This window comes from Rattus rattus, chromosome 7, assembly GCF_011064425.1.
Source record: "Rattus rattus isolate New Zealand chromosome 7, Rrattus_CSIRO_v1, whole genome shotgun sequence".
NCBI lineage: Eukaryota > Metazoa > Chordata > Mammalia > Rodentia > Muridae > Rattus > Rattus rattus.
The window spans coordinates 31,172,355-31,193,472 of NC_046160.1; the positions used below are offsets into that span (position 1 = coordinate 31,172,355).

At 45.1% G+C, this 21,118-nt stretch overlaps 1 protein-coding gene across 1 annotated transcript; it reads right to left on the bottom strand.

The window, feature by feature from the left end:
* Positions 1-19,152: 19,152 nt before the first annotated feature.
* Positions 19,153-19,781, bottom strand: Msgn1 (mesogenin 1). Its single transcript, XM_032907472.1, has one exon. It carries the CDS (start codon positions 19,767-19,769, stop codon positions 19,206-19,208), a length of 564 nt encoding a protein of 187 aa, XP_032763363.1. The 5' UTR covers positions 19,770-19,781; the 3' UTR covers positions 19,153-19,205.
* Between the last annotated feature and the right edge of the window lie 1,337 nt (positions 19,782-21,118).

Consider the following 21,118-nt stretch of genomic DNA (forward strand, 5'->3'; position numbering starts at 1 on the left):
ACTTTCTCAAGTAGCCAAGAATTTTAAGATTCTGACGTTAAAACTTTTCAGCTCCAGTCAGAAATTTAGCCAATTGAACTAATTGCTATGGTCATGATGTCCTTAGGGTAAATTCTATTGCGTCCTTGATTCACACTGATATTCAGTGTAAAACATTACACCCCTGAATCTTCTGGGAACCTGGTCTTGAAGATGCCAGAATGACCTTTGCAAGACCAGTTCATTTTAGTACCGAAGGCCACAGAGTCTCCTCTGAATTTTGTCTTCGTTGTTTCTTCTGCATGGTTGTCAAGATGCTTCAGAGTTAATGTCTCATCTGCTTGTGATTTAATCTCTGCCTCCCTTTCCCCCAATTTTATTTTTTCATTTTTACCTCAGTCATTTTTTTTATTTTCATTTATTTACCTCATAAATATTTATAAGTGTTTTTTAATTCCACAGTTACCCTTGATATCCATTTCCACAGAAGAACTAAGATTTTCATGCTACTCAATTCCTGTAGTGTTTGAAGGACCCACTGTCTGGGTAATGAGAATGCCAGTCAACAGGAGACATGAAGGTTGGATTGATGTCAGGACTTTACCTGTAGATGGTCACGGATGATCTCTAACACTGAGGTCTAAAGATCTCTACTTTTTCCCACCAACTTTTTTTTATTTTAATGCTTCGAACAAAACAAATATTTCAACTGACCCCAAAGGCTTGACATCCTCTGCCTTGCTTCTTAAAACATTCACCAAACTTTGTGCTAAGAGCATTAGAAGATCTTTCTTTATGTTACTTACAAGAAGCTAAAAAATCGGGGCTGGAGAGATGGCTCAGTGGTTAAGAGCACCACCTGCTCTTCCTGAGGTCCTGAGTTCAAATCCCAGCAACCACATGATGGCTCAAACCATCTGTAATGGGATCTGATGCCCTCTTCTGGTGTGTCTGAAGACAGCTAATGAAAAAAAAGCTAAAAATCTATATAATGTATAAAGTAGAGATTATTTTCAACACACCATCAAAATGATAGTCATTGGGGGTGGGGGTGGGGGTGTGGAAATAGGCCTGGAAGTCAGAATCTAAATCAGGAGGAGGAGAGGCATCTCTGGTGACCAGCTGGAGGCCTGGGATGGGAAAGGTTATAGGGAGTCTATGGGGGTGATTCTAGCTGAGATTCCTACCAGAGGGGATGTTGAGACTGAAATGGCCACCTCCTGTAGCCAGGTAGGACTTCCGGTGAACGTTAGGAAACATCAATCCACACACAAAACCTTCAAGCCAAAATTTGTCTACAAGATGTACAGGGATAAAAATGAAGTAGAGACTGAGGGACCAGCTTGAGATCCATCCCATGGGAGATACCCAACCCCTGACACTGTTAATGATGCTCTGCTATGCAGACAGGAGCCTAGCATGACTGTCTCCTGAGAGGCTTCATCCAGCAGCAGATGGAGGCAGATGCAGAGACCCAAAGAGTGGGGAATAGAACTGAGGGAACCAGAGGGGTCGAGGACACCACAAGAAGAACCACTAACCTGGGACCATGGCGTTCACAGAACCTGGGCCATCAACCACGGAGCATGCAGGAGCTGGACCTAGGTCCCCTACACATTTATAGCAAATGTGCAGCTTGGTCTTCATGTGGGTCCCCTAACAATTGGAGCAGGGGCTGGCTCAATCTCTGTCCCCTGCCATTGGATCCCCTTCCCCTCTATTTGGAGAACTTGGTTGGGCTTCGTTGGGAGAGGATGTGCGTAGACCCGCGGGGACTAGATGTCCCAGGGTGGTACCCAGAGGGGGTTTCCCTTCACTGTGGAGAGGGGTGAGGGCTATGGGGGAAGAAAATTGTAAGGGTGGGACTGGGAAGAGAAAAGGGAGGGGGACTGTGATCAGAATATAAAGTGAATAAAATAAATTAAAACTTAAAAGATGATAGTCATTTTGGTTCTAATTTTTCCCTTTCTGGGGGAAAAAATAAGTAGACACTTCTGCTATGGAAAGCCAGACATGTGGAATTATTATTGCTCCCAGGTTGCAAAAAAAAAAAAAAAAAAAAAAAAAGGAAGCTTAGAAGTTGCTGATGGCCAGCATTTACTAGTGGTATACCCAAGTGAGTTGCTTGATGAAGACCTGGAACTCATCTATTCTATTTCCAAGACAGTTTAGAGATGAAGTTCCTGTTTTGTATTATTTATGTTTCAATGGGAGGAAAATAAACAACACTGTCTACGTTGATAAAGCAAAATAAAACCACAAAAAGAGAAGGAAAGGTATGTAGGCCCATAAGACAAGGCTCTGTGGAGCCGCAGGCAAGCAGAGATCTGAAGAGAGTGGAGCATCCTGGTGTTTGGGACAGTGCTGAAGCATGGAGGGTCTGTTTGGGAGGCAGCAGACAGTTAGAGGAGGGTGGAGAGGAGGGTGGGACCTGCAATACCCGTCTTTTGCTCCTCCTCAGGGCTATCCTGTTCTTTGGAGGCTCTAGGCTGTTCCTTTGTATATTACAGGAACTCATTTGAGCAGTCTTCCCCCCACACTTCAAATGCTTCAACTGAGTCTTCAGATGTGATGACTGGTATTACTAGAATGTGGGTTTCCATTGTGATTGACACCTACAGTTTCTATCTAGAATAACAGAATCATTTCTTTAAGCTGTGGGCTATGCAATGCAGTGTCCTGGACGTTACCTACAAATGGGCAAATCCTATTGCAGTCACACAACCAAGTGTTATGAGTGCCCATAACTTGGGTCATAAAAACATGGAGTTTCAGTAATCAGACGCCACCTTGGTTCCTTTCCCTGTTGCTGTGGTAAAATACCCTGACAAAAGCAAGTTAATGAAGGAAGGGCTTACTTCCGTTTCTAGTTTGAAGCTATGTTCCATCATGGCAGGCAAGTCAAGACGACCAGAACTTGAAGTGGTTGCCACATTACATCTTCAGTCAAGTAGAAGGTGGTGATTGCTGATGTCAGATTAATTATCTCCTTTTATCGCCTGGTAGCCCATCCCATGAAACAAACGGCGCCACCCACTTGTAGACTGGATCTTTCCTGCCTCCATCAATCAAATCGGAATAGTCCTTCACATGTGTGCACAGAGGCTTACCTTTCCAGTGATTGAAGATCCTGTTACCTTAATGGTCAACATTGACCATCACAGACATTCTCTAGCCACCATCTATCAGTTTAGAAATTAGTAACCATCCTGCCCAAAATGGGGCTGTCTGCCTTACAATAAATAGCTCTGTTCAGTCCTTCCATTCACTCTACTTCCTGGGCCATAGGCACACAATAGCACTCTGGACTTTCCAGCCAGCTACCTTCTGCTTAGCGTCTTCTCTTGGTGTTTGGGCTTCACATCCTCCCGGAGAAAACCTAAAGCAAATTACAAGGCCAGAAATAGAATTACAAGTCCGGAAAAACATTACTCACTCATTTTTTCCCCCAAACTCACGTGGTGTGGTTTTGAAATAACACTTCCGATGCAGGTATTGGAACAATGGCTGTTAGCTGAGCTAGTCTTATGACTTGTGCTTTTCTTAAGTTGTATTACAACCCTGGGACAACTGAGAGACACACTGTTCAGTAAATACATCCCTCTTCTCGACTGCTTTGCTGTCCTGCTGCTTATGAGTGAGTTCTCTCAGTGCTCTGATAATAACGGAGTGAAAAGCAGAGTTCACAGTCCTTCTTCAAATACATGACTGGTCCCGTGTCTCAGGTAGCTGTTGCCTGTCTCACAGACCATGACTTGGAGGCACTCCAAGCTGGCTGGCTCGTTCAGAATTGCCACAATCAGAAAGCAATAGAGTCTGCTTTGAAACTCCAGTCCCCTTATTCCAGGGAGCTTCTATTTACCATCCATTTATCTCTCCTCTTGGAGGAAAATCCCCCACTTCAAGTCTTCTGTGGAGTGAGGAGGCTTCTCCACCCCACATCCCCCAACAAGGGTGCTAGGAACTGACCTCAGGGTCCCTGGAAGATCAACAAGTGTTCATAACCTCTGAGTCACCTCTCTACCTCCATTTATTATCTTTTTACTTCACATATTTCATGATAGTTTGTGCCTACCACATGAAGCCTCTTTCTTTATAACTATATAAATGGTTATTTATTTGAATATATGTAATCGTTTGCACATCAGACTATACAACATCTTTTAAATGTTTTAAATGTTTTAAATATCTTATAAAGCTTTAGAGCCAGTAGACCTTATACATTGCTTCTTTAATCTCATGTGATCTCGTTTCAGACTTTTATCTAACTCCGGTGTCACTTAGCCAGTCTTATACAGAGTGAGTGACTTAGTGGCCAGGTGTGTTGATAGCAGCAGAAAAGGCTGAGGAAAAGAACAGTGGCAAAGCTTTTGCCTAAAACGTGTGAGGCTCTGGGTTCAATAGTCAGTAAACAAAAACAGACAAATGAATGAATAAACGAATAAATAAATCCAGTGGCCTACATTTAACACTGTAGAAGCAACCTGTGAGAAATATAATAATTACCAATCAAATAAAGCATGGTGGTACATCTTTGTGGTCTCAAGCATTAGGATGGAGAGGCAGGGAGTTTGAGAGTATTGCAAGCCTGAAGTCAACCTATGCAAGGCCCTATTTTATTTTATTTTTCTTTTTAAGAGGAGTGGAATTAAGTAGGAGGAGAAACAGAATGTTTACAAAGGGATACATGTAAATGTATGTTTCCTATCATTTCAAATCGCAAGTGATTGGGGGTGCTGTCTAGCGGTCAGCGGCTGTCTTATGCTAGTCTAAGGCTCACAAACAAGGCTGCCAGTGCTCACAGCAGCCAGAGATCAGAGCAAGGCCAGGATTGCCTCATAGCAGAACCACTCCCGAGAATGACAGCGCCAGCCGCAATTGCTCCAGGACACAGTGACACTGGAACTCACTGCCCCTGAGGAAACCCTCATTAAAACTGCCTCCAGGATGCCTCTGTGCTGACGCTTTCCCTCCGCTGTCTTGTCTGCTACCCCAATGCGGTGGTGTTTCTAATAAACTCAATTCTTACCTTTTTCTCTCTTAGTCAAAGTATTTACCACACTACTGCCTCCCTCCAAGGCATAACCTCTAGAAGTAACGTTTGGGTGCTAACCAGGTGAGGGCGAGGTGGGAAACATGGGTTTATTTTCAGTTTTTCCGTCTAGTTTGAAACTTACCTCTCTCCTTTTTCACGTATAATCCATTGAATGCAGTTTTAATGATTTTACAATCACTACACTGGAGAGAGGACAACAACTTCTTTTGCCATGGAGCCTGGGTCTCTCTGCCTATGTTGTGAGTCTTACTTACAGTAACGCATTTCTGACATCTTGGCATTTCCCTACACACGGCAAGACATCATAAGCTAGCTGCTAACCTCCGCTAAGCATGGTGACCAAACTTAAAGTTAAACTAAGATCATTTGAGAGAACCCCTTACTTGAACGCAAGAAAATTTCGTTTACTCCACCAATCCATGAGCGAGGAGCCTGATGCTCCAACCCTGCCAGGGAGAAGGCAAGCTTTGTTTCCGCTTTGCAGAAATTGACCTGGACTTTATAAGACGTGTGAAGTTTGGAGGCTTGTTTGCAGGCTTCAACACTGCATTTTCCCCTTAAGCACACTAGTTGTCGTTGTCTTGCTTTCTCTATGAGGGCCTTGAAGCCGATCCTTGAACTCTGATACACATCTTTTCACCCTCTGACCCGCAAGATGCAATCCACCCTTCCCTCCTTCCAACAGGTCAGTTCAGCCAAGGAACGCCGGGAACTCGAGGATCATGCTGGTTGCGCCCTCCGCATCATTTCACGATCTGCTCTTTGCTCTCTATAGTCCTGGATCGGGTCTGAATACTGCAATCTTATCCTTCAAAAGAAATCAACTACAGGTTCGTTGATCTTTGCCACCCACTCAGACCACCATGGCAGCTCACTCATTATCGTCATCTGGGCTCTGCAGTTCTGGTGCTATTCGGGAGGGGGCGCTCGAGCCGCGCGAGCCAAGATGCGGGCTGCGGCGCCGGCAATGAACAGAGGCTTCCAGACTTAGGGTTAAGGCTTCTGCCTCCAGGAAAAACACAGGGACAGGGCAGCGAGGGGGGTGGGGGTGGGGCATACAGAGCAAACACCTCAAGCTCTCATTAGCAAGGAGTCCTCGGATTTGTCCAACCAACCTCAGCAACCGAGGCTGAGAAGTGGGGGGCCTCGGTTATTCCTTCCCTCTTTTTAAAACACATAACAAAAACAAATCTCCCCACTTAATTCCCTGGCACCTTTTGTTCCTTTTAAGTAATCTCCCAGTCCCTCTGCCCACCCCAGCCCCGCCTCCCAGAGGATGCTCTTTAGCTTCTATAGCCTCTTTAACTGGGAGAAAAGCTGACCATGGGGACCTCACTTGCGACAGAGAAAGGTGGGTGACGTAGGATACACTCCAAAGGGCTTCTTTTGTGAAAGCGGAGCCTCTGGAAGTCTCGGGCATTTTATTGGATCAAGTATATTGCTATGGCAGCTATATTTAAATCCTTAGAAAAAGTCACCAATGGAGATCAAAACTGGACGCGGTGATGTGCCCCTCCCTGCTGCAGAGCTCGCAACAGGAAGTACCTCCTACAGGGCACCAGTCTGCAATTCTGCTTGGATGGAGGCCTTGTCTAAGCGAGGGGTAATCATGCTGATAAAGAAGCTGTGTAAGCAGTTTTTGTTTTCTGTTTTAAAGTAAGAGTATATGTTTTACTACCTTCCCCCACCCTCACCCACACCAGACAGGGTTTGTCCGGGTGGCCCTGGCTGTTCTGGAACTCCTTCTGTAGAGCAGGCTAGCCTCAAACTCAGAGATACTCCTGGCTCTGCCTTCCCTAGTGCTGGGATTAAAGGAGTGTTCTACCACTGCTCAGGGTGTTTTACTTTAAAAACATATATGTGTGTGTGTGTGTGTGTGTGTGTGTGTGTGTTTGTGTGTGTGTGTACATGTGTACATATATATGTATGTGTGTATATATATTATGCTTTGAAAACTTCATATATTCATATACTGATATAGTATATTTTGATCATATCCCTTTAGCACTATTTTCCTCTAACTTCTCCTAGCTCCCCTGGTACCATCTCCTTTCTTATTTCATCACATACAAACACACACACACGCACCCACGAGCCATGCATGCACACACACACACACACACACACACACACACACACACACGTGCATGCACATGGCCACCCACAGGAGAAGGGGTCACCTACCGGCACATCCCCAATGGAAAGTGTGGCTGTTGGGCCCTGGAGTGAACGTGGCACAGCACACAACACTATTGCATCTTTTGGACTGGCTTCCCCAAAGCACTCACAGCTGGGTGCACCCTTCCAAGCTGATCATTTCTCTTCTCGGGCGCTCTCATTCCCTTGTTCTCTCGTGCTAACGTTGGAGTAGGAAAAATATAAAAACCCAAAACTCGAGGTGAGGAGAACAGGCTCTCTGGCCTGGGGAAACACCACATCCCAGTGAAGCGAATTCAATCAATGCCTAAGCAACCACCCCCAGCTGTGGCAAAGAGATAGGCCAGGTAATTCATTGTTTAATGAGATATTGCACTTTTCCTGCCTAGACTCCCTTCCCCTAATGAGCAAATAACTGGCTGTAGTCAACAAAAGGGTCCTAAGTCTGTCCACTTTTGTAAATTATTCAGAAAAGCATAGATTTCCCGGTTCTAAGCATACTTTACACGTTACCTTCCCCCTACCCTACACACACACACACACACACACACACACACAGGTTTGGGCTTCCTTAATCTTTCTCTAAAGCCTCTCTCCCTGCCTGCCCTGTGGCTACTTGGTAAATTAGCATGGATTGTCCCTTCTCTCTTCCACTCTCCTCCTCTGAGTGACAGCTAACATTTCAGCTCCCCCACCATGGGGTTTTTCTTTTAAACCCTAATAATATTGTCTTTGTGTGTTCCCATGTGTATAATAATTCTTAACTTATTTTATTAATAAGACTAAGGAGCTCAGTTTCCTCTGGTCTCACTAAAAATGTCCTCTGTGTGGCTGCAACCCCCTCTTAAGACCCAGCTCTCTCCTTTTGTCACTGGAAACCATTATTATGCTTCTGATTCAAAGACATCCCTCCAGTGCAAGCTCCCACCTGACTCTCAGAGGAATGCTCTTCATTTACAGAAGCAAACTCCTTGAGATTAAGGTAACAATGTCCCAAGTCTGGGGACTCTATCTCTCCTAGGACTTCAGGGTATCAGAATTTGTGTTCAGTTAATAAATGAGTCATCTTCGCTAAGTCTCAAAAATGAATGTGACTCCATTAGCTTGAATCTCAGCCCTGTCTTCTGCCACGGTCCTTATCTAAGCCACAGTAGGCCTCCAGCTGACTCAGGAACCTGCCCCTTTGTCCTTAGTATCTCACCTGATTGTGCCTCTCCACATCCCCCACCCTTTACTCCCTACCCCAGAGGCTCAAGGACTGTTCATTCAGGAAGCAGGTGACCATTGAAACAAACCTTTCCCCCTCCGTCTTAGTCTGTTCCAGCTACTGTAAAAATGCCAGACTGAGCAATTTGTAAATGGCAGAAACTATTGCTTATAGCTGTGGAGGCCCAGACATCCAAGATTCCAGCACAGCAGGGCAAGTCATTGGTGAAGGACCATCTAAGGTGGTGCTTTGAAAACTAACTCCTCAGGCTTGGGGGTAGTAATAGTCACCATTTGTTCCAGCACTTGGGAGGCAGTGGCAGGAGGACCTCCTGTGAGTTGGAGAACAGCCTGAGTTCTCCATATCAAGTTCCAGGGCAGCCAGGGATACACAGAGAAGATTGTCTCAAAGAAAAACAAAATAAAACAAAAACAAAAACAAAACAAACAAACAAAAAACCCACAACCCCACACCCACACCCCACACCCACACCCACACCCACACCCAAGAAAAAAAAGAAAGAAAGAATAGAAATGAGAAAGAAGATAAGTACATCCTTCAGAATGAACAGTGTCTTCATACAGTGGAAGGAATAGGAGAGGATAAATGGCTGTTGTGTCCATTCTGTGAAGGCCTTAACTTATCCATGAGAGTTGAACCTTCACAACTTAATGATCTCTCACAGGTCCCAGCCCTTAACTTAATACAGATGCACTTGAGGAGGCACATAAATGCTAACCAGAATCCAGCCTTGACGCTCATTGGGTTTTAGATGCTTTTTATAAATTTTTGTAGCTCTGTTTTAGGCCTGGATTATTATTAGATGTCTCTAACTCCACACTCCATAACTAGACTTAAACATTTTGTTGTGGTTGTTTTGTTTTTGAGACAGGGTTTCTCTGTGTAGCACTGGCTGTCCTGGAACTCACTTGGATTCAGATTTCTTGAGAAGAAAGCTACACTTTGCCTCTAGTAACCCTCTGTGTTTATAAGCACTGAATGAGATCACACAAGACAGGACTTGCATATAAATTTGCAACATTTTGGTCATTCTTGCCCCTTTCTCCCTCGGTAACCTTGTGCTGAGCTAACTATTCTTGTAGCTGATCATCTATGTTATATGAACGATTTAAGGAAAGGAAGGAGATCTGACACCAAACCAAGGCAGCATAGGGCTGCTGCTCATAGTAAATATGGTAGGATAAACCTTGCATGCATGTACCAAGCCAACTAACAAAGATTCCAGGTTTGTGTGCTCAGTTCCTATCCTGAAGACATTCAGTGCTGAGCAAGTTATGAATGTATCCCATAAAATGTATAGGTATAAACTTAGGCCAGGCGTTGTGGTGCATGCCTTTGATGTACACACTTGGCAGGCAGAGGCAGGTGGATCTCTGTGAATTTGAGGACAGCCAAAGCTACACGATGAGAACCTGTTTCAAAAACAAACAAACAAATACACAAACATACAGGTAGAAGCTTAATCTTCAGACACACCAGAAGAGGGCATCGAATCTCTTTTTTTTTTTTTTTTTTTTTTTTTCGAGCTGGGACCCAACCCAGGGCCTTGCGCTTGTTGCGCCCTACCACTGAGCTAAATCCCCAACCCCGAATCTCTTTACAGATGGTTGTGAGCCACCATGTGGTTGCTGGGAATTGAACTCAGGACCTCTGGAAGAGCAGTCGGGTGCTCTTAACCACTGAGCCACCTCTCCAGCCCGAAGCTTAATCTTCAATGAGGCAGCATATGAGATCAGTACTTTAGAAGATGACTAAGCCGAAAGGACTCTGCCCTACTGTGTGGGGTTAGTAACTGGCAGAAGAGACTTTGTACAGCTTTCATCACTTCTTTCCCTTCTACAATAGGAAGAGGCAAAAAGGCCTTCAGCAGCCTCTTGAGTGCTGGTGCCTTGATCTTGGCCTTCTCAGCATCCAGAATCGGGAGAAGTAAACTATTATTTATACATTGCTCAGTCTCGGGTATTCTGTCATAGCCACAGAAATAGCCCAAGCTCCCCGGTGCAGTGCAGAAGTGGAGGGACAAGAGTAGAGACTGCAAGAAGTGAGAATACAAAAACAGGACCTAGTGATTGCACCATGTGGACCACAATGTCAATGCTCGTGATGCACGCGTCGCTTTGTCCTATGCCAAGAGTTTTGATAGAGCATCAATCAATAACTACCTGAGTTAACCAGCGGGTGGAGCTCCGCTCAGGCCAAGGGTCGGCTGCCCCACTGTGTGATGTTGCTCAAGCTTCACTCAGTCTGCTCCTGCTTGCTCATACATTTTCTGTTCTCTGCCCCTCCAATCTCACCAGATTGCTTTTCCCCCTGCCCCTCACCACACCCCACCACCATCACGCTCCCCGCCCCCTCCCCTTCAGAGCTGCTCCTACCCTTCTAGGTTCAAGACTGTTCATTTAGGAAGCAGGTGACCCATGAAACAAAACTCGTCTTCAAACCAGTCCAGGTGATTCCTCCCAAGTGATGCCTCCCTTTAAGCATGGGCTTGCCAATGGAGGAGTCCTTTGCTTCCATCAGAAGCCCAGACACAACCCCAAGAGCCTCTTGGTTTGCGAAGCCTTCCACGTATCCTGCAAAGAACACGAGCCCTGTAGTGTCTTGTCCTATCTCTCTCTGGCAGTTCTAAGCACCTCTCTCTGTGTGTTGTTAATCAAGCACAACACTGGGCCCAGTGGCAGGGCTGAGACTGGCATCTGATTCCCTCTCCCTTCTTCTCTTTTCTGGTCCCCCAGTTCATGCTTGACATCCTACAATCTGTCACCGAGTGAAGTGACTGGATCCTGAGCCCTCCCTCCAAGCACGGCCTTTTGGTACCTGCCGGTATCCTTGGAACTTCATCTGCTCTCCTATTTGCTCTCTCTGCCAGGAAGCGATCGAGCATAGAGCAAAGGTGGTGGTTGCAGTCTTTAGAGTACATAATTCTTGAACTGTGAAAAAGAATAAATCCTATTCAAAAGTTTAAAATCCCTCCTCAACTAATTCCCTATAAATAGTACCTTTAATCCCAGCATGGAGGCCGAGGCAATTGGATCTCTGAGTTCAAGGCCAGCCTGGTCTACAGAGCAAGTTCCAGGACAGCCAGGGCTACACAGAGAAACTCTGTCTCAAAAAATCAATAAATAAAAAATAAATATAAAAATTTAGAAAGGAAGAATGCAAAGTCTACTTTGAATTAATGCACCATGCTTTTGGGGTCAGTTTAGGCCACACTGAGTGTCTCACTTAGGGTGTCTATTGCTTCACTGAAATACCATGACCACAAAGCAAGTTGGGAGGGAAAGAATTTATTTAGCTTATACTTCTATATTGCTGCTCATCATCAGAGGAAGGCAGGACAGGAACTTAAAACAAGGCAGAAACCCAGAGACAGGAGCTGTTGGGCAGGCTGAGGAGGATGCTGCTTACTGGGTTTCTCATCATGGCTTGCTCAGCCTGCTTTCTTATAAAACCCAAGACCACCAGCCAAGGGCTGGCACCACAACAGTAGGCTGGGCCCTCCTCCATCAATCACTAGTTAAGAAAATGCTCTGTACCACAAGAAGCTCAAAAAAGAAGGATGACCAAAATGCGGATACTCCCACTCCTTCTTAAAAGGGGGCAAAAAATATCCATAGGAGGGAATATGGAAGCAAAGTTTAGAGCAGCAACTCAAGAAATGGCCATTCAGAGCCTGATCCACATGTGGCCCATACATACACACACATACACACACACACACACACACACACACACACACACACATATATATATATATACTATAGTCACCAAAACTAGGTAAGATTGATGAAACCAAAAAATGCATGCTGAAAGGGACCGGATATAGATCTCTCCTGAGAGACACATCCAGAGCATGTCCAATACAGAGGTCAATGCTAGCAGCAAACCACTGAACTGAGAACAGGACCCCCTTGGGGGGAGTTAGAGGAAGGATTGAAAGAGTTGAAGGAGATTGCAACCCCATAAAAATAACAATGCCAACCAACCAGAGCTTCCAGGGACTAAACCATTCCCAAAAGACTATACATGGACTGACCCAGGACTCCAAATGCATAGCAGAGAATAGCCTTGTTGTGGCACCAGTGGAAGGGGAAGCCCTTGGTCCTGCCAAGGTTGGACCCCCAGTGCAGGGGAATATCGGGGGGAGGGGCAATAAGGGGGACGTATGGGGGAATACCCGTATTGGGGAGGGGGAGGGGGAGGGGAGGGGATGGGGGCTTATGAACAGGAAACTGGGAAGGGAATAACATTTGAAATGTAAGTAAAGAAATATATCTAATAAAAATTTTAAAGAAGGAAAAAAGAAAATGCTTTACAGCCAGCTCTCATGGAGGCCTTTTCTCACTTGTTGTTCCTTCCTTTCATTTGACTCTTGCTTAAGTTGACATAAAACTAGCCAGGACACATGCCTGTAACCCCAGTGCTGAGGGATGAGAAAACAGGACACTTAATTGGCCACCAGCCTAGCTCCAAATTCAGTGAGAGAGCTTGTCTCAAACAAATAAGGTGGAGAATGATACAGCAGAATACCTGACTTCACACAGACATATATGTATGTATCATGTACACACACACACACACACATATACACAAACACAGTCATATACAAAAATATATAAAATAAAATATGTAAAAATAAAATAAAAATGGTGTAATACGTTGGGGCAACCAACTGAAAAGTTTCACCACGTGAGGGCATCACCTGGGAAGGAAGAATGTCATGATCTTTCTAGGCTGGGTTTGTTCACTGCTACATAGTTTGGCTGCATATACTTAGGACAGATGAGAAAATGGGTCACACAGACCTGGGTGGGACTTGGTCCGTACCAGCTATGTGACTTGGCAAGGTTGCTGTGTTGTGGGTAACTGCTTCCTAATGCTGGCCATAGAAATGAAAATAAAAGTCCAAGAAAGGATCTTGTGGACGGTGAGCCTGACACTGGTAGTGGATCTACACTGCTATCTTGGACCTGAACAGAATAACCCATTCTGTGCTTTCACAACTCCTCTTGTGCGAAGTTCCTAATCCCTCCCCCTGTCAGATCTGTCCAATCAGCTTGATGAAAAGAAACAGAAATCAGTCACGTTCCTGTGAAGGCAATAAGTGACAGGAGGGAAGGTGACCAGCCTCCATACCATGATGTTAGAGGCACAGATCCACGTCATAGGCCATCTGCTGCAGTGCCCAGATTCGTGTGTTCCGCAGCAGAGAATTAGACCAGGGACACACACTTACAAATAAGAATAGAGACAGCTTATTCTCAGGAAAACACCACTGAAAATGGGGGTGGGCTTGTGAGGTGAGGGGAAGCCCCCAAAGTCCTAGGCCATAACATCCTATAAAGGTCATTTAAATAGCACCCTCCAAAATCCAGAGAGTGAAAGGCTTCCAGTTTCTTTCTCCTGCCACGCCAGGAGGCAAACAATTGTCTACAAGCTTTTGCCCTAGCCATCTCAAGAAATCTTTGTGCTTTCTTCTTCCAGGGTTTTGTCTAGGATCAAATTATCAAGATCCAGTCCTTCCTGGTGGGGACACCGGTGCATTTCACTGGTGTAGACAGGCGTCTTCTCCGGTTTCCAGCAGAGGTTTTAGGGCGGGGCAGGGCAGGGAGAGGAGGGCAGGCTTGCCAGACTTTGCTTGCTTTCAAGCCATCATGCACTGAGCCCAAAAGGGTCAAGACTCAAGCCTAGCAGAGATCCATATCCCCACCTCCAGGAACTTAGAGTTTGTATGCAAAGCCCTTGCAGTAGGATCCCAGGGGCGCAAGCCACATTTGCATGTGTCTCCTTTTGCTATCTTGGTGATGAGCGGTGTTTGTTGCGGTACCCTGGACGGAACCCAGCAAGCATTCTATCATGAAGTTACATCTTCAGCCCTCACTATTTTTCCTCTTTAAAATATTTTAGCACAATGGTAATTCTGCCAGTGTGTCGGTTGGCAAGCTCCCCCCACCTGCCCCATCCCACCCCACCCGCCGCATCCCACCCCACCCTCCCACACACTCAAACCCAGCGTTGGTTTCTCTGCCGTTCAGCACCAGAGGCAGAGGTGCGAGCAGGACCCTCAGGCTCTTGCGGATTGTGGAACACTTTATTGAACACAAGCAAACAGACGGCAGGTTTCATTTCTCTATTAATACTCTAAGCACCGGCGAAGGAAATTCTGCGGAAGCATTAAAAGAGGGGGGTAAAAGTTCAAAGAGAAATAATTCAGAGCATGAGATGAAATGCTTCATGTGGTGAGAGAGATGAGGGCCCCAGAGGAAAGAAAGCAAGGGGACCTAGGTGAGCCTTGGCTGAGAACCGGCTCAGAGCCAAGCCAAGCGCACACAGCACACAGCTGGGAAAGAAGGCACCAAGACAACAGCCCTGAGGTCTGGAGAGCGGCGGGCGCCATGAGCATGAAGTGTGCTGCTAGCTAACCATGGGGCTCGGCGGCGTCACTCAGCCATAAACCTCAGACTCCATGCTATCAGAGTAGGAAACTCGGTGTCTACCTCCAGGCCTGTTATGGAGAATCATATGAAGGAGTCGGCGGCCCACAGCCAGACACGTGGATAATGTTTCCACAGTCCCTCAGTCCTTTCCTTCTCTAAGCACCAAAAATAGCTCACTCCTGAAGCTTCGCCTGAGCCAAGTGCTTTCGGCTACTCCCCAGAGGGATCAGGGACCTGCTCCAGTTCTGCTCCCTACAAGGGATACAGCTTCTCAGGGAAGGCCTGGTACAGGATCAAATGTCGCAGACCTTTACCTCTCCAGAGTGGCATCGTGCTCCAAGTTTGCCATCTGGGGAGAGCAACAGAGCTCTAGGCCACAGGTGACCTTCCAGAAAGCCCAACCTCTTCTGGCTTTTCAGAGGCCTCTTCTCTCAGAAGTTCTTGAGCTCAGGCCCAACTAACAGGTGACAGTGAGGCCTTCTTTCCCTCTGTGGGGTAATTATGCATGTGTGTGTGACATTTGAACATAGATGTGTGCAGGCATGCAAGTGTGTGTGTGTGTGTGTGTGTGTGTGTGTGTGTGTGTGTATGCACATGTGTGTGGATATGAGATGTCAGTGTTGAATGCCTTCCTCAACTACTTCTATATCTTATTATTCTCTTTGTGTCTGTTTGGTTTTTGGTTGGTTGATTTGTAGACCAGGCTGGCCTCAAACTCACAGAGATCCACCAATCTCAGCCTATAAAGTGCAAGAATTAAAGGCCTGGACCACCACACCCAGCGCTATATCTTCCCTTAAGATAGAGTCTCTCACAAAACCTGGAGCTTACCCTATGCAGCCCGGCTTCCCACCTGGTAGACTGCAGGACCTTTCTGTCTTCGCCTCTCCTGCACTGGAATTACAGACTTGAATCACCACACTAGATTTTTCGTTTGTTTGTTTTTATTGTTTCATGCAGATGCTTGCATGGCAAGCACTTCACCAACTAGGCCCTCCCACCCCCAGGCCTTTGAGAGAACATTTGAAAGTAAAAACAGGATCCTGTAATTCATTTACATTACCTGGACCCTTGAACACCAAAATCTCCCAGTTTACTGAGTCATTCTTTTTTTTCTTTCTTTCTTTTTGTAATTTATTATATATAAGTACACTGTAGCTGTCTTCAGACACCCCAGAAGAGGGCATCAGATCTCATTACAGATGGTTATGAGCCACCATGTGGTTGCTGGGATTTGAATTCAAGACCTCTGGAAGAGCAGTCAGTGCTCTTAACCACTGAGCCATCTCTCCAGCCCTATTGAGTCATTCTTAATACTGAACTTGCAAACTCAGAAGCAGAGAACACTTGGTTCTCACTTGTTTAAGTCAGCAAGGAAAATAGTATTTGACCTCTAAGTTGGTTCTGAGACCAGCTGGTTCTCTGGAAGCCCCTATCCCCCTCCTCTCTATTCTTCTCTAACCTAAGGCACAGCATGCATACAAGCCCACACACGTGTGCACATTCTACCTCACATGAACATGTGTAGTGGGCACAGTCGCTTAAGAAAAAAACTTGATATAGACCAATCTTTTTCTAGTTTCTTGTCCAAACACCAAAAAAATTAATGTATAAGAAGCTGATGAAGGTTCATTAAAAACAGGATGACATTTTAATCACCAGGCCTGCCCAGGAACCCTACTAGCCCTTGAAAACAAAGCAGACCATTCTTCGCTTATAAAAATATGATTTTACAAGTAAAGCAAAATTCTTGCTAGATAAAACTTGTAGAAAAATTAATTTAAGTTGTGGTAAAGATCCAATAGGTAAAAATGCAACAATAAGGTGCTGGAGAGATGGCTCAGTGGATAAGAGCACTGACTGCTCTTCCTGAGGTCCTGAGTTCAAATCCCAGCAACCACAATGATGGCTTACAACCATCTGTAATGGGATCTGATGCCCTCTTCTGGTGTGTCTGAAGACAGCTATAGTGTACTCATATATAATAAATAAATCTTTTTTTTTAAATGCAACAATAAAAAAAGTTCTTTGGCACTAGAAGAAATTAAGCAAAGAAAAAATCATATAAGCCATAAAACAAAAACAACAAAAAGATTTAATCATATAAGAATGAAAAACTTTAAAGAGCAAGATATGACATAATCAAAATTATAAATATAAAGCAACATAAAACAAATGTTTAAAAAAAACCCAATGAATTGTAAGGAAGTATTTTTCTATTAATGTACTTTCCCAAAGTAACAAGAAGATAGCCCAACTGAAAAAAAGTGAAAGACCATAAACTGACACATTACAGAAGAGAAACCAAAATGAATAATAGTCTCATAAGATCAAATAAAGATACTCCATCTCAACTGATAAGTAGATAAATTAGTCTTACCAGAAAGATCATGTCCCTGGAATTGCCCATTGCTGGTTTTGAGGTGGTTTCTAGCCAGAGATTACGCAGGACCACTAGCTTATCTTGTGATATTTGTGGAAATAAAAATAAACTAAAAACTTTAATGAAAGTGATGAAATAATATTTATTAAAATGTAAAATATGCTCACATTCTGACCTAGGAATGCTCTCCCTAAGGACTTCTAAGGCTCATTTAAAAATTGAACACTGGTAAGTGTTCAACGTTTTCGTCTCCATTTTTCCAGGCATTGTTTGTGATTAAAACAACCCCAAACAACTTAAATACCATTGAGAAGGTTCTTCAGTATATGCGATTATGCAGAACCTGTGCTGGGGAGTATTGCTAGACTGGGAAAGTCACGCTTCAACTTTCTCATCTAGAAGATCAAAATAACAGTGGTACTTATGTCACATACACAATTATGCAAATCTACACTAGGTAAGAATCGGAACGTACAGAATTAAATATGATCCTCAAGGAATACGTGTGTGCATCTTTATTTGTGTATATTTCCATCATCCAAGAAAGAAATGGGAGGAAGTTAAACATGAGATCCTGAGCACAGTTACTGCTTTGATAATTTAAGGAATTAAAAGATGGAAAAGTCCAAAAGCCGAGGTGTGGGAGGATGGACAGGAAATACAGACTAGTGAATCACTGGAGACAAAGACTGATGGTTAATAATCACAAAAGGAAAAGGAGATCTCAGAACAGAACCGCCTTAAATTCAAGCCTCTTCACTATGATGCCCTGTGGGTTCAGATTAACCAAACTGTGGCTGCTGCAAGTTCACCGCAGGACAGGCACCTGGAAGGGAGTGTGTGATGCAAACGGAGACAATGTGAGGCACTGGGAGACTTGGGGAGAAGGAGGATATGGGATGGAGGGAGTGGGCAAGGCAGTCTTTGGGATAACACAAATTCCTTCAGAGAGGTCAGCAAAAGCCTTGAGTTCTAGTCCCGGCCTTTGCCCTTATCTGTGAAGGTCAAATTGGCTTTGTTTTAAGCCAAGCTCTTCATTTAAGAAATGAACATTTGCAGTAATGAGATCACATTCACACCAGGCCCCAGACTAAGAGCTCCTGATCTCTAAAATTGGCTTCTGGCCACCTTGTGGTACTGGGGTCCTTTCTCCTTCTTCCTTTCTTCCTTTCTCCTATTCACCAGGACACAGTAGTCTAGCCCCCCCTCCCCCAATTCTTCCTTCCCATGCCTTACAGAGAAAACTCTGGTCACAGGATCTTCACCGTCTTAAATCAGCACAGTCTGTCTGCTTGTTACCTCCTGTTTATTGTGATACAAGTTACTTCTGCACTGAAATGATTTTATTCCTAGCAAAAGTAAAGGCATGCTTTCAAACACGCAAGCATGAGCACACACACACACACACACACACACACACACACACACGTGCACACACCCAAACAGGAGGAGTAGAGTGAGGGAAAGAAGGAGAGAGAACTGAGAAAGCATTAACTCCTTACTTGACACAATCTTTCTAAATAAGAATCCAAATGTCACATTGGATCCTGCACAAAATACAAGTTTAAATCCAACAGAAAGAAAACTCCCAACACCAAACTGGTAGGAGAACATAACTGTATGTATTTAACATTGTCAAAAAGAGTGTATTTGAACCATATTGACCCTTTTTTAAAAATACCTTCAAAAGACACAGGACAAAATAATCTGTCTCTTTGCAAAAGCTGAGTCGCTGGGGACATGATGACACTCTCTGGAAGTGTCCTGCTTGCCTGGCACGTGAATGTCCTGGCAGCTCCAACAGGGCAGACTGAAGTCCCACTAGGATCACAAGATGGTCACACTAAGTGTCCACAGATAACTCTGTGCTATTGTCCTGTGAGACAACAGGGTCGGGGGTCTTCAGAACGCCTCCTCTGCCCATCCATAGGTCTGGTACTGGTGGGGTTCTCCAAGGAGCACAACTCACACGCTCTGTGGCCTGGGCTCTCTCCCGCCGTTGAGGAGGTCTGTGAGTTCCCTGATGTACTTGATGGTGTACTTGAGTGTCTGGATCTTGGTGAGCGGCTGGCCTCTCTGGCTGTAGACAGGGGGCAGGTAATTCCGGAGCGTGTGGAGGGCATCAGCTAAGGTCCGCATCCTGAGTTTCTCTCTCTCGCTGGCCTTTCGTCTCCGCTGGACAGACATCTTGACTTTGCTACCTTTCTGGCCTTTGAGACCACCAGCAGCGTGTATATAGGACGGTTGGAAAGCCAACATGCTATAATCCAGCTCTACTAGACCGCCAGCCTCGTGACTGCTGTAGCCATCGCTGCCTCCAGCGCTGGCCCCACTGTGCCCACAGGGCAGTGCAACCTCAGAGTAGGACTCTAGAGAAGGAACTGGGGAGAGGCTTTGAGTAGGGGACGCCTGGATCAGCTCCAAGGGCCTGGCTCTGCTTTTCCAGTCCCAGGAGGCCAGCAAGCCAGTGGTGTCAGAAGAGTCCAGGCCATCCTCCAGGCTGAGGAAGGTTTCACCCAGGTTGTCCATACTCCCGAGGCAGCAGTACAAGGACTCCTTGGCAAATGTGAAAGAAAGTTCTGCTTCCCTGGCCAGAGACCAGCTTTCTTTTATGATGGTGGGGGATCGGGGACAAAGTGGGAAAAGGGGCCCCTGGTGGAGAGAGTTCAAAGGAAGAACCAAGGACCGAGATGGAAAATGAACTCCTCGGGTGTCACTTTCTCCTCGTTGATAATTAGCATCTCCCAGCTAAAATGTCTTTAAACAGAACAGCCTCCAAGAGAAGAAAAAAGGAATTATCTTGTTGTAACTAAACCAATTAAGGCTGCATAACCAGGCTTAGCATTGTCCTGTGGAACTCATTAATGGGGGAGCCAAAGAAAACAAACCTGGGCATCTGCAGCAAGGAAGGACTCCTGGGGACCTTTGGGCCTTGAGGACTCCCTCACCCATACCTCCCTTTCAGGTATTTCAGAGTAGATGGAGTGATACTGGAGAAGGAGCATGGGGTTGAAATGAAGGAGTCCCCTGAGCTTTGATTCTCTCCTGTGTCAAATGCAGCAATGATAGCTCCTATTTCCTGGGGTGGGCTTAGGCTAGCACACAGAAGGCACTATGTTGGATGCCTGCTTCTTTCCAGCCTTCCGCTTTGGTTAACAGCCCCAGGTTTTGAAGAATGTCTACCCACTGAAGAACAAACCAGGAGATCCAGTAAGGTCAGAGCCCTAATGTGCAGAAATAGCTCCTGCTTTAAAAGAACAGAGCTGGAGTCCCTGTAGCAAACAGGCGACAGAAGACAGAAGACTCCTTAAAGCCAGGAGCTTGCAAGTGTACCTGGCTGGCATTTAGCCTGATGAATGTCTTTTTTAAAATCCAGTCACACCTCATTTTTTTTTGAAATGTATAGAGGAAGTGTGAAATTAAACAGGAGAGTGGTTTTTCCCCAGCATCTCTCCAAATGCCACTGAATGTGTTAAATTGGATGGCCTTGCTAGTTTGCTTCATTTCCTATATGCTCCCATAGAGCCTGCACTTTGGAAAAGGAGTTCCAGGTTCCCCCATTTGTCCCAGGAACAGAACGTATTCTGCATGCGGCTCATTGCTCAAGAGCGTTAGCATCGGAGTCACCTTTAGCTTCACATGGACTTGTCCTTTAACATGGCTGTTTCAGCCCTTTTGCAATTGTTAGAAGGAAATGTCAAGGACCTAATTAGAACAGTTGTGGTATTTTCTTAATTAGTGAGGCTCAGGAAATAAACACTTAAAGTATGTAATCCGGAGAAAAATGCTCTTAGCTTTGTTGTTCGCTGAAGGTCCCTGAGCCAGGTTCTGGGCAAGAGCTTAATGAAATATAGTGAATGTATTTAATAATTATTCCT